At 37.7% G+C, this 11,246-nt stretch overlaps 1 protein-coding gene across 2 annotated transcripts in view; it reads left to right on the forward strand.

The window, feature by feature from the left end:
- Nucleotides 1-270: 270 nt before the first annotated feature.
- mcph1 (microcephalin 1) overlaps nt 271-11,246 on the forward strand; it is a 29,003-nt gene continuing 18,027 nt past the window's right edge. Inside the window, exons 1-13 of one of the 2 annotated variants that reach the window (XM_060871848.1) lie at nt 271-325; nt 1,189-1,249; nt 1,601-1,692; nt 1,775-1,893; nt 2,643-2,730; nt 2,825-2,927; nt 3,227-3,364; nt 3,500-3,586; nt 3,844-4,800; nt 5,269-5,372; nt 9,718-9,755; nt 10,248-10,410; nt 11,074-11,151. In XM_060871848.1, the coding sequence (XP_060727831.1) occupies nt 1,213-1,249; nt 1,601-1,692; nt 1,775-1,893; nt 2,643-2,730; nt 2,825-2,927; nt 3,227-3,364; nt 3,500-3,586; nt 3,844-4,800; nt 5,269-5,372; nt 9,718-9,755; nt 10,248-10,410; nt 11,074-11,151 (2,004 nt within the window). In that variant the 5' untranslated portion in view covers nt 271-325; nt 1,189-1,212. Of the gene's footprint in view, nt 409-1,188; nt 1,250-1,600; nt 1,693-1,774; nt 1,894-2,642; nt 2,731-2,824; nt 2,928-3,226; nt 3,365-3,499; nt 3,587-3,843; nt 4,801-5,268; nt 5,373-9,717; nt 9,756-10,247; nt 10,411-11,073; nt 11,152-11,246 lie in introns of both variants that reach the window. The other variant, XM_060871847.1, reaches the window with a different exon arrangement.

Genomic DNA, 11,246 nt, shown 5'->3' on the forward strand with positions numbered 1-11,246 from the left:
GTCAAAAAAAAAACGGTCAGAACGTCTCGAGGGTCTTAACGGTACTACTTAACGGTTTGTTTTTAACAACGACCTGATGTGTTTTTAATGTGAAACAAACCTAAGATGCGTTTGTATAATTAAAAAACAACAACAACAAACAAACAAACAAACAAACAAACAAATAAATAAATAAATAAATGTGGGTGTTTTGTACTTGTGGAAATCCGGCAGGTGACAGCAGTGAGCTTTGTGCTCCACTAAAACCTCCGTGAAGAAGAAGAGTCTCAAACGCAGCCGCGAAAATGTGCTATGGCTAAAATAACACGTCGTGGTTAATAATAAGGTTAGAGAATCAATAACAGTTCTATGTACAGAAGCTGCATGTTAACCATCACTGAATAAACGGTCGATCTGGACAGCGACCAGGTTAAGCAGAGTTCTTTTTATCTGTCTGAAGCTAATACGTGTGTTTTAAGGCTAAGTTTTGGTACCTCGTGTAGCCTAAAGTAGTGAATTTTATTATAAATATGTTTTTCTTTAACCTTTTAATCATCGACAGTCCGTAAAATCATGGTGTAAACAGCTTTGGATCTGTTTTTGTTCATCTTGGGTGGTACAGAAGAGGTGCATTTACTTTAGCACGTTCGTCTAATTCTGCTTCAATGGCTAATAATAATAATAATAATAATAATAATAATAGACAAAAGAGTGGTGTTTTAGGAAAACTACTCACAACAAATTGCACTGATTTCAACGATACAGGTGTGAAAAGTCTAAACTGGATTATTTTTATTCTCTGAAAGAGAGTTCAGTTCTCTGAAATAAAATTTTATTCTGTCTAAGAATAAGCAAATTATTTACTATACGCTTAATAATGAATACCGTCTTGATATGAGATTCAAGAATTCAACAAAGCTTTGCTAAAAGACTTATAACGTATAACATGGTGCATGGTACGCAGCTCTAGGAAAATAATCTACAAGAGAAGAGTTAATGGATTGTTGTCGTTTTGACAGCATGTTTTATTTCTTTTATACCGCAGCATCTTGCCATTTTGCAGATTTGAATAACATTCGTAGTTAACAAGGCAACGTACGGCATGTTTACACTTTCTTTAAATAGATGTAAACGAGCGTCTTCCTTATCTTTTGGTTGTGGAAGAGTGTGTGTGTGTGTTGTGGTTGATTTTATTGTTTCTTGTGGCAGGTTTGAAAAGTCTCCAATTCAACCATGACTTCAAAAAAAGTTCCTGTAGCTGTACTCAAAGGTGCGTCGTTTCTATAGAAAGGACATTTGCTATTTAATAAATATGTTGTTGACGGGGAATTGCATGTGCTATAGCAACTCACACAGATAAGGCACCGTTTAGATGTTGCTGGGATTTGGACATTATTTGAAAAATAAAATACCATGTAGGCTTGATAAGCAAAGATTCAAACCCCCATTTTCTTCTTATCTATAGCCATGTGCGGTTTCAGCATTTCTTAAAATCTCAACCATGCAATTTATTGAAAAATGCACAGAGGCGAGGTTTTTGTTATTTAATGTTTTTTTTTTTTTTTGTTATTTATCTGTATGTTCTCTTTTGTGTTTTTCTGTTTCCTCTTCTGTCATACAGATGTTGTGGCTTATGTGGACGTGTGGTCCGCGAGTAAAACAGAGAATTACTCTGATCCCTTTATTCAACAACTTCGAGATATGGGTGCACAAGTGAGGGAAATTGCTGAATTTTCTTATATTTTTGTATATATATTAAGTTGTTAACTGATATGATTTTGTCATGCAATTCCAGGTGTGTAAAACATTCAACAAACAGGTCACCCATGTAGTATTTAAACATGGTCATCAAGCCACATGGGATAAAGCAAAGAAAATAGGGGTGAAAATCGTGTCTGTCCACTGGGTGGCCAGGTAAGCTTAAAACAGACGAGCAATAGTCTACACTGGCTCACACAATTTTAAGAATACTCAGTGATGTAAACCATGACTCGCAGAAATAAACTGAATTACATATTAAGTCTTAAATATTCTAATGTTAGTTTTAATAAATAATTTGGATAGTGACTTTTTTTTTCCAAGGTAAAATATATTTATAAATTTTTTTCCAAATTTGCGAGCAAATCTAAATCTATCGTGATACGTATCATGTATTGTAGAAATGTCAATAGAAATCATTAAATGATATCAATTATTGCCTACTCCTAATTTAGTTAAGAAAATCTTTGTCTAAAATGAATCAGTTGACGTGATTGGACAAAAAATTAGCAGTTTAATTACAAATCCAAAAAAAAAAAAAAAAAATCCAAAATATCCAATAGCACATCATCAATCAATCAAATTTTATTTATAGAGCACCTTACAACAACCAAAAGGAGTTTTCAACTGCGATTTAAAAACACATCACACTCACACACATCATCTTGTAACCTACAATAATTAGAATAGAAATAATATTTATAATGTTCCACAAAGGAACATAACTTGTATGTAGGATGTAGGACTTGTAATATTTAAAAAAAAAAAAAGAAAAGGCAGCTGTTCAGTATCACAGTGAATTTGGCGAATTTTGAAATGGATTTCAAGACTATGTTTGACATCTTGCCAATTACACAATCTTGCCAATAAATCTTGGCCTCTATGTTTACATCTATTTGGTGCAGGTGCAAAGAAAAGTGCGAACACGCAGATGAAGACCTTTACCCCGCACACAATGAGGAGTCGCAGCTTAGTCGCTTGAAAAAGAGAACAGTAAGCTGATGCGCAGCAAAGAACAACATAAGAAGGTACTATATAAACAAAGGATTATCGCTACGTTCTGATCTTTTTTTTCCCCTTTTCTTAGCATCGGTGCATGCAACCCAGGGACATTCCTCAGTGCACCCCTAAGCGCTTGAAGAGGAAGCTGGACAAGATGATGGAAGATCTAGTTCGTTCCTCTCCCATAGGCAAGAAATGAAATGTTTTTTTCTTTTTCTTTTCTCCTGTCTGCAAACCTATAAAAACTGCAGATTAGCTGATGAAATGATTGATAGTTGCTCAGACATTACGAACTGGACACTAAGTGCAAGCCCTTACCTCTAATCTTATATTAGTAATCATTTGCTCTCCGGGTGCACAAGAAGCAGGAGCTGGAAATTCGCCCCAAATTTTAAACTGTCCTTCATCAGTCACAAACTACAACTTTGGAGTTGGCAGGTCTGTCTCAGTGGGACTTGTAAATAACATGTCATGTTTGCTCATGCAGTTACAGATACAGAAACATCTCCATTCATTATTGATGAGGAGAACGGGATAGTGTACAGTCCCTCTTCTAGAAGGGCTGACACCATGGCTCAGCGGCTCAGGGAAATGAGAGCACAGCGTGAGAATCTCTCTCCTACTGGTATGTCTAAAAAAAAAAAAAAAAATTTCAGATGCCTTCAGAAGTGTTTTATACTGTGCTTAGGATATTTGTTATGAATACATGTTTAAAGTTTTTGGAATTACTTAATTTTCATACAGCTTTTCGTTTTATCAGCTTCTCAAATGCAGGGCTCACCAACAGATGACTCTATAAGGCCATCTCTGGGGGGGACACCCACGGACTTGAACATACTGCTACTGGGTGAGGCCACAGAGCTCTGTTTTATTAGTGTGTGTGGGTGATATTTAATTAAAAGTTAACATTGATGTACAATTTGAACATGACTCAATAAGCATTTTATATACATATGTGTGTATGTGCGCACGTGCATGTATATGTCTGTATATGTGTGTGTGTGTGTGTGTATATATATTTTAGAGTAATATTTTCTGCACGCTGTGTGTGTGTATGCACATCCGATAAAAAGTCATTTATTTGTTTTGCATGATTTCATACAGAAGAAGAAGAGGCTTTAGATTGTTTGTCACGCAGCAGCATCTGTTCCAGCAACAAGAAAGTAGTGAAAGAATGCCACAAAAAAATATCGCTTAAGAAGAAGACTGATAGATGTGTTGAGAAATCACCTCCTGATTTAGATACGGGAATGAGGTTCAGCTCCTCAGGTGTTGAAGAAACAGTTAAAGTCTTACCACCACAAAATAAAAGGCGGAGCAAATCTTGCTCAGGAGCACCAAAACAGGCTTCTATAGATTCTTATGTAAATACGGTATCGTCAAAAAAATCAGCTTCACCTCTTTTAACTGAGCCTAAAGCTGGAGCAACAGCAAAACCTACACAGTCAGTAGGCAATAAAAAAAAATCCTACATCAGTTCCTCTCCAAGCAGTATGGAAACTGGAGAAAACCAAATTCCACGAAGCACAAAAGAAATAAAGACCAACAGTGACTCGGGTGATTTTGACAGTAAACGCTTGCCTACATTTGCTTCACCAGTTTGTTCAGCTAAAAGCAATGAGCCGAATTTTCAGAAGGCGTATTATAAAAAAAAGCAAGTGGACATATCTGGTTCTGCTGGCAGTTTTGATGCTCATAACGATAACGCAGATGGCAGCGTGTTTGAGGACTACTTCACTTCAGAGAACGATGCACCGAAGCGGAAGGTCCACTTAATGCACTCGGTTTCTGAATCGGACCGTTTGCCTTCTTTTGACCTGGAGCCTCTGAAGAAAAGTAGACGTAAAAGCCAAATACAGGAAAACTGCAGTCAACACAGAAAATCTAAAACCTTAAACGAGAGAGGTATCATGGAGGCATCAGGCCCGCCGGAGGAAGAGTTGCCGGCTGTGTGTATGGGGGCATCTCTTCCAGTTCCTAAGGAGTCCAAGCTCGAGCAAGAGCCTGCTGCAAAGAAACAGAGGAGGAGAACCAGACAGAACTCGGTTACACTTTCAGAAAGTAAGAATGATGGAAAGCTTATCAAACATCACTGAACTTACTTAGAGATAAATAAATAAATAAAACTTCTCATTTATGAATGTAAGACAAGACCATAGTATTAACATCTGTGCTAACTTAAAGTAAAATCATGAGACTTCATGATCACTCTGTATAACTTATTGATCAGTTCTCACAGTTTGTATTCCTCACTGATTTTTTTATTTTTATTTTTTTAAACAATGTTAAGCAAAAAACATTGCATTTCGGTGCACACAGATTAGCACTTGTGTACATTATTTAGATTGATTACTAGTTCCTAATAAAACATTTCATTAATCTTGCGTGTTTTGTATCACTGTGTTAGCTTTAGGCAATGTTTGAGAGAGCTTCTTGAAAGCACTCGACTGTACAGATGCACCTGTGGTGTGCTGCATTAGTCTAAAGAGGTGTTTTTTTTTCTTTTGTTTTGCGTATTTTCATCTGTAGGCACACACAGTAAAAGCACTTCAGATGGGCTCACTGACAGATGTACTGAATTGTGTAGCGACATGAACACAAAACGGATTGTGAAAATGGATAAGTACATGAAGGTAAAGTCATTTGAGCTTTCACCTTTTTAAAACAAAACCTCTGTAATTGTAGCGTAGTTTCCCATTTATTCATTCATCTTTTCCTTCATGCATGCACAGGATTGTTCACAAATTGTTTGACATGCCTTATCTATGCCATGGATCACTAGTTTATCTGAATTGGTCAGGGAGGGAGGTCACACTTTGGCAGAGTTCCATTTGTTTGTGAATGTAATCATGTGAAATGAGAGATTGTGAACATGTGCTTTCTTACCTCCTGTTTCCTGACCAACACCCAAAAGTGTATAAAGATATTTATTTATGTACGTTTTCAACTAAAGCGTAAGGTGGAATACGGGTTCCCCGTGTGAATGACACGAGAGTGCTTTTTAAACTCTGCCCTTCTGTCTCTATGGAGCATTGCAGCATGGTTCAGAAATGGAGCGTAATAATTGGCTTTAAAGAAGTCGTTGTTTTGCCTTGTTCTTTTGTTGCTTTCTTGACTTCCTGTGTGTGTTGTCTTTTGCTTCTGCGACATTGCACCTGGTGGATTCCTTCTTTTGCGCTCCTTCAGCCTTGACGAAACTTTCTCTTGTTTGCAAGAGTGGCACAAGGGGCTTTCATCTCTCTGTGATCTTTATTTGATTTTACTTATACGTGACCTGTGTCCGAGAGCACATTCAGTCATGTCAGAAGCAGGTAAGGAACTCTATTGTTCCAGGGAGTTCCATTGTGCAGAGGTTTTGAGACATGGCTGATCGGCGTCACCTCCGGGAGACTAGCGTTAAATGGAGTACACTAGCAGGTATTTTGTCAGCATATATCAGCAGAGATCAAAGAGAATGACTGGGTGACGTCACGCCGGAGCCCGATGTTTGGTGTGATAAGTAAGGCAAGGGTTGAAATCCGTCCTTTGAGGAATAAAACTGATCTTTTGGGATGGTCAAGTTTGAAAAAGCTTTATTAAAGATGACGCACAAGGCTTGTTCAATTGTTTCAGATCTTGCAGTATGAGTCAATGGGAAGGTTATTGAAGGTTGTGGAAAGGCAGAGAATTTCCTTTACTTTCATCCTTTTTTAGGCAATCTGGTATGCTAGGATTCAATTTTTAAGAAAAATAACACTCACCACATTCCTCTGGTGAACCAGTTATGCATCATGATGTGATCTTGTATTTACGATTTACTAACATCTCAACTGATGCCATTTAACCTTTCCTTATTTTGTAGTGCTACAACAAGGAATTGACATGAACTGGCATTTTAAGCATTTGTTCCTTTTGATATTTCTCTTTCAGCTTTGCACTACTAGATACTAATATTACTTGCTCGTTATTCTTGGTAAAATTATTCAAACGGTCGTCATATTGGATGAAGCCCGTTTGGGAACAGCGGTTTTTCAAGCCTTGTCACATTCTATGAGGTATGGGCTTTGAGCAATTCTAATACATTCAAGTTCTTTGTTTTGAAGCACTCCAGTGAGCACTGGACAATTTTCAACAGCTTCTGATGACTCTAATCTTCGTGCTAAAGCTCCTTGGTCTTTGTCGTTCTTGGGTTGCTTTTAAAACTACCGTTTTCTCCCTCACCTCATTGTTGAGAGTTTATGTGGATTTTTAACATATAATTCTATTAATAATAATTCTTTATTATTTTCGTCCTTTATTTTAACAGTACGACCTGGAGGGAGATTAAAGGGATGAATACTTATGCAAGGCACTTTACATAAATCCCAATATAGATTTCGATTCCTGAAGCTGTTGTGAAATTGAGTTGAATTGCAAAGCTGTGCTTATTTGTACATGCCAGCTTTTTTTAGACGTAATATAATGGGACAATTTGCTGTTTCTTATGTGTAATTATTATTTTTGGACTACTAGGAAGGCAGTGACATGTTGAGGCAGTGATGTAACAGTGCTGCCTTGAGAACAAGTGTTCAGATCAACTCAAAATACAGTTTCTGGCCTCGTTATTAAATAAAATTTCAGCACAACCCTCTTTTTATTCTTGGTAAAGAGACTTGCGGTTGGAGTTTTGGACTGTTCTCTGAATGCTACAGTGCAGGTGTATATTATCAGGCTCATCCTGACAGCTATCATGTGATCTCATGGCTGACTCATAAGACTGGTAGAGGAAGTGGCCCACAGCAGTGACAAGTGCAGTATGACTTGTAGTGTCAAAACAAGAAGTGTAAAATTAAATCACGGAAGACGACAAGCCCCAGCATGAAATCATGATATGCTGCACAAAAAGGAAATCACGAAAACGAGACAAATGGCTCGATAGGTCAAAAGGTGCTTTATATAGCACGTGGCCGCTTTCTGAGTACATATGGAGTTTGAGCAGCCTTTTACTTTGAATAGAGGCCTCAATCATATCAGATTGAATGAACCGGCCACCGTGCTTGCTGTGTCATACCCGAAAGTATTTCCTTCATTTGTGCTTGGGGCGTATTGGAAACACACTTTAAAGGAGTTCACACCAACGTTTGAGTTCATGCTCTTTTGCATTGTAATGCTTGTGCGAGATGCATCCCCTTTTACAAAACATGTCAAGGAATATGCTAATCGAACAACCTCATGCAATTCGGTACTTTTTCCATACACAGGAATGTTTTTGTTTCTGATAGTTTGTTTTTAAGGTGATCGTGAATTTTCTAGGTTTCATTCCAGAGTTACCAGCCCTTGTTTTCAGCAGAGCAATGTAAAGGAACAGCATCAAGTCTTTAATGAACGATGACTGAAGTCCACTGCAGTTCTTCCTGACTTAACAAAGCGCGTTTTGGCTGTTGGAGTAAATAGAGGGCAAACAGGAAACAACCTGACAGAGAATGATAAATTTCATCTTAATTATTTATTATAACAGCACGTCTCGATACGCTTGTTCTAATACACTATCATTTCTTGAGTAACAGCAAAACTCCATTTTTAATTTCCATTTATTTAAAGAGTCTCTGGTGTCAGCATTTTGTAAGTCATTATATTTTCAGTCTAAAGTTCATTCTTGTGATTTCAAGATTGGGAACAAAGAGGCTTGTGAAGAATCTACTGTTTATTTTATAATGTAAGAGATAACAGGAACTAACTTGTCTCAAGAACATTCTACAACCTTGAATACAACTACGAACGTTGTTCGAATAAATACTTTTATTTATTTTATTGTTCCTTACTCGCACCATAAATCCTTAAATAGTATTGTGTTGTCAAGCACCAGTGGCAACAGTGGAATAGATTATAATTGTAAGTAAAGGTGAGCTTTGAAGAACAGTTCTTGCATATCTTGTTGACGCATTCATGTTAGACTTGGCGTCCATGAAGAAGGGGAAAAATGAAAGGATTATTTCAGTGTGAAGAGAACATCCTTTTGCTAAATGCTGGTGACCATATAGGCACTGACCCAGAAGTGAAAGGAGTGCTTAGTCATATCAATAAAAGTAGAACAATATACCAGCATTCAAATAACATGCAGTGTTTTTGTAAGAGAAGCCTTTCTAGGTCAAATGATTACTAAAGAATGGGCCAAAAACAACAACAAAAAAGAGGCTTAGTGTTTCAAGATATGGAGTTCAAGCTGAAGCTCTGATGGCACTGCTTTGAGTAAAGAGCTTTCTTTTGTAACCCAGACCCAGTTTTTAATGCAGAATTTTGGCTGATTAATTGTTTCACAGATCCACGGGTTTGTACCTGGCCCATGAATTAAAGTTGTACATTAAGAGTTTGTTATATAATGTAGCAGAATTCAAGACGTCTTATTTAAATGCAATCATGATAGCTAAAGTCAGTTTCTTCAGCTTTGAGCATATACTCTACTTGATCGTCTACACACCTGGCTGCACATTTGTCAATAACCATATCTATAAACATGTTATGTATTATGGAAATGTTTTGGCTTCTCTGTGTGCTGATGGAGCCGAACCCCCAACTTCCTGTGGTGGGAGCAGAGAGGAAGCTCTGTGTGTGTGTGTGTGTGTGTGTGTGTGTGTGTGTGTGTGTGTGTGTGTGTGCGCGCGCGCCTGCCTCACACTCATGTGCTCGCACCGAGGACCTGCCATCGTGGGGCCAGAGTACGGGGGCGGATGAAGCTGAGGGACACGCTGCCGTCCCTTAAACAACACGTTAACTGCTTTTTCCCCTTCTTCGTGGCCTTGGACTTGTGTTTCCTCTCCAGTCACCAAATACGCAGATACATCCGGCATGTGTTTCTCATGCGAGTGTGTGATCTGCTGTGTTGTTTACCGTGCTGCCTACCAATATGTCCCTAATCATAAAGAGAGCTCATTTTTATATTAGACGTGTGGAGAATTCTAAGTGATTACTGGTCGTTGTTTACATAACCCTAATTTTATTGTTTTGTTTTTTCCTTTTCAGAAGAATAGAACATTAGTAATGACTAGCATGCCAACTGAGTAAGTATGATCAGCTAGCTACAAACCTATCACACCATATTTAAGAGACTGGTGACTGATCACTTAACACAATTAATAATCACAGCATTAAATTCTCAAATCAGAAAGTGTGAATACATTTTCTATAACAGCTGCCCTGACAGTCGTTCCGTCCATTCAAATCATGGTTTTAAATAAATTAGCTTGTTCTAACATGTTTCTATCGTAACAACTCATGCATAGGGATAACCTAAGGTCAGTAATAAATTGATTATTTTCTGAGTAATGTTTTACTTTAACGAGTAAAACGTTACAATGTGTGGATAAATGGTCTAAAAGCATGCCGTGTCATTTATGGATAAACATCTCAGTCGTTAGCAGATCGCTGTGGAATAAGAGGAATAAAATGCTTTTGGACATGCTGTAGGAAGATACTCCATATTTTTGTATATAAAATATTTACAAGTTGTATTCCTTCACCACTCTAACCCTAAGTACCATGGGTCTTGTTAGGAAACAGCAGACGGTCATACAGGTGGTCAACTCTCTGGGTGGATTCACTGTGGTTGACGCTGTGTGTGAGAGCACGACGCACGTGGTGTCCGGGAGTCCGCGACGCACCCTCAATATCCTACTGGGCATTGCACGAGGATGCTGGATTCTCTCCTTTGAATGGGTGTGTGCTGCTTGTCTGCTATACTTCGTAACCCCAGAGCTGTGTTATATTGTATATTCCAAATTATACAGATATTAATCAGAAATTAGTGGTGTTTTATCAAATATATTTGTCCTCAAACAGATGTTTCTTTGTCTATGGTGTCTAACAAAGCTTGAGCATACAAGTGGAACATACAGTTCAGCCCAAATGTAATCTTCTGCTTTTGTATTTCATTTGTCACAAAGTTTGGAGTTTCGTGCATTCAGAGATGCTTTTATTCTCGCCGCATGTGTAAAGGGATTATTTAAGTCGTCATATTCTTCCTGTCAGCAGAAACCTGTCTAGTCGTTCTCTTTCGACTGCTCTTATCAACAAGAACTGCCGCTCACTAGATTTCTTTATTTTTTGTTGTACTGTTGTTTTGTTGAGTCTCTGAAAATCCCAGAAGATCAGACATTTCTAAAATGCATATTACTGAATTTGTTTCTAATTTTGTTTGGCAAATTTCAAGAGGTATTCCTCCAAATGGTTTATTAGTAAGGCATCTAATATGGAAACCGATCGTCTTTACCTCTTTCAAGGGTGTTGGGTTATAAATTCTATTTAATTTAAATGCAATTCTTTTAATTCAAATATTTAAATGTGTTGTGGGTTTTTTGTCATCGTTTCCCCACCCCGTAGATCCTATGGTGTCTGGAGCACCGTCAGTGGGTTCCAGAGGAGCCGTATGAATTATCTGATCACTTTCCTGCTGCACCGGTAAGTTAAATCAAAATATATGAAGTGCTGACGTATATTTAATTATTATTTAATCACAGGGTTAAAGTGTGGTTTATTTATTTGCATATGCATTA

The sequence above is a fragment of the Tachysurus vachellii genome, chromosome 6 (assembly GCF_030014155.1).
Source record: "Tachysurus vachellii isolate PV-2020 chromosome 6, HZAU_Pvac_v1, whole genome shotgun sequence".
Classification (NCBI taxonomy): Eukaryota; Metazoa; Chordata; class Actinopteri; order Siluriformes; family Bagridae; genus Tachysurus; species Tachysurus vachellii.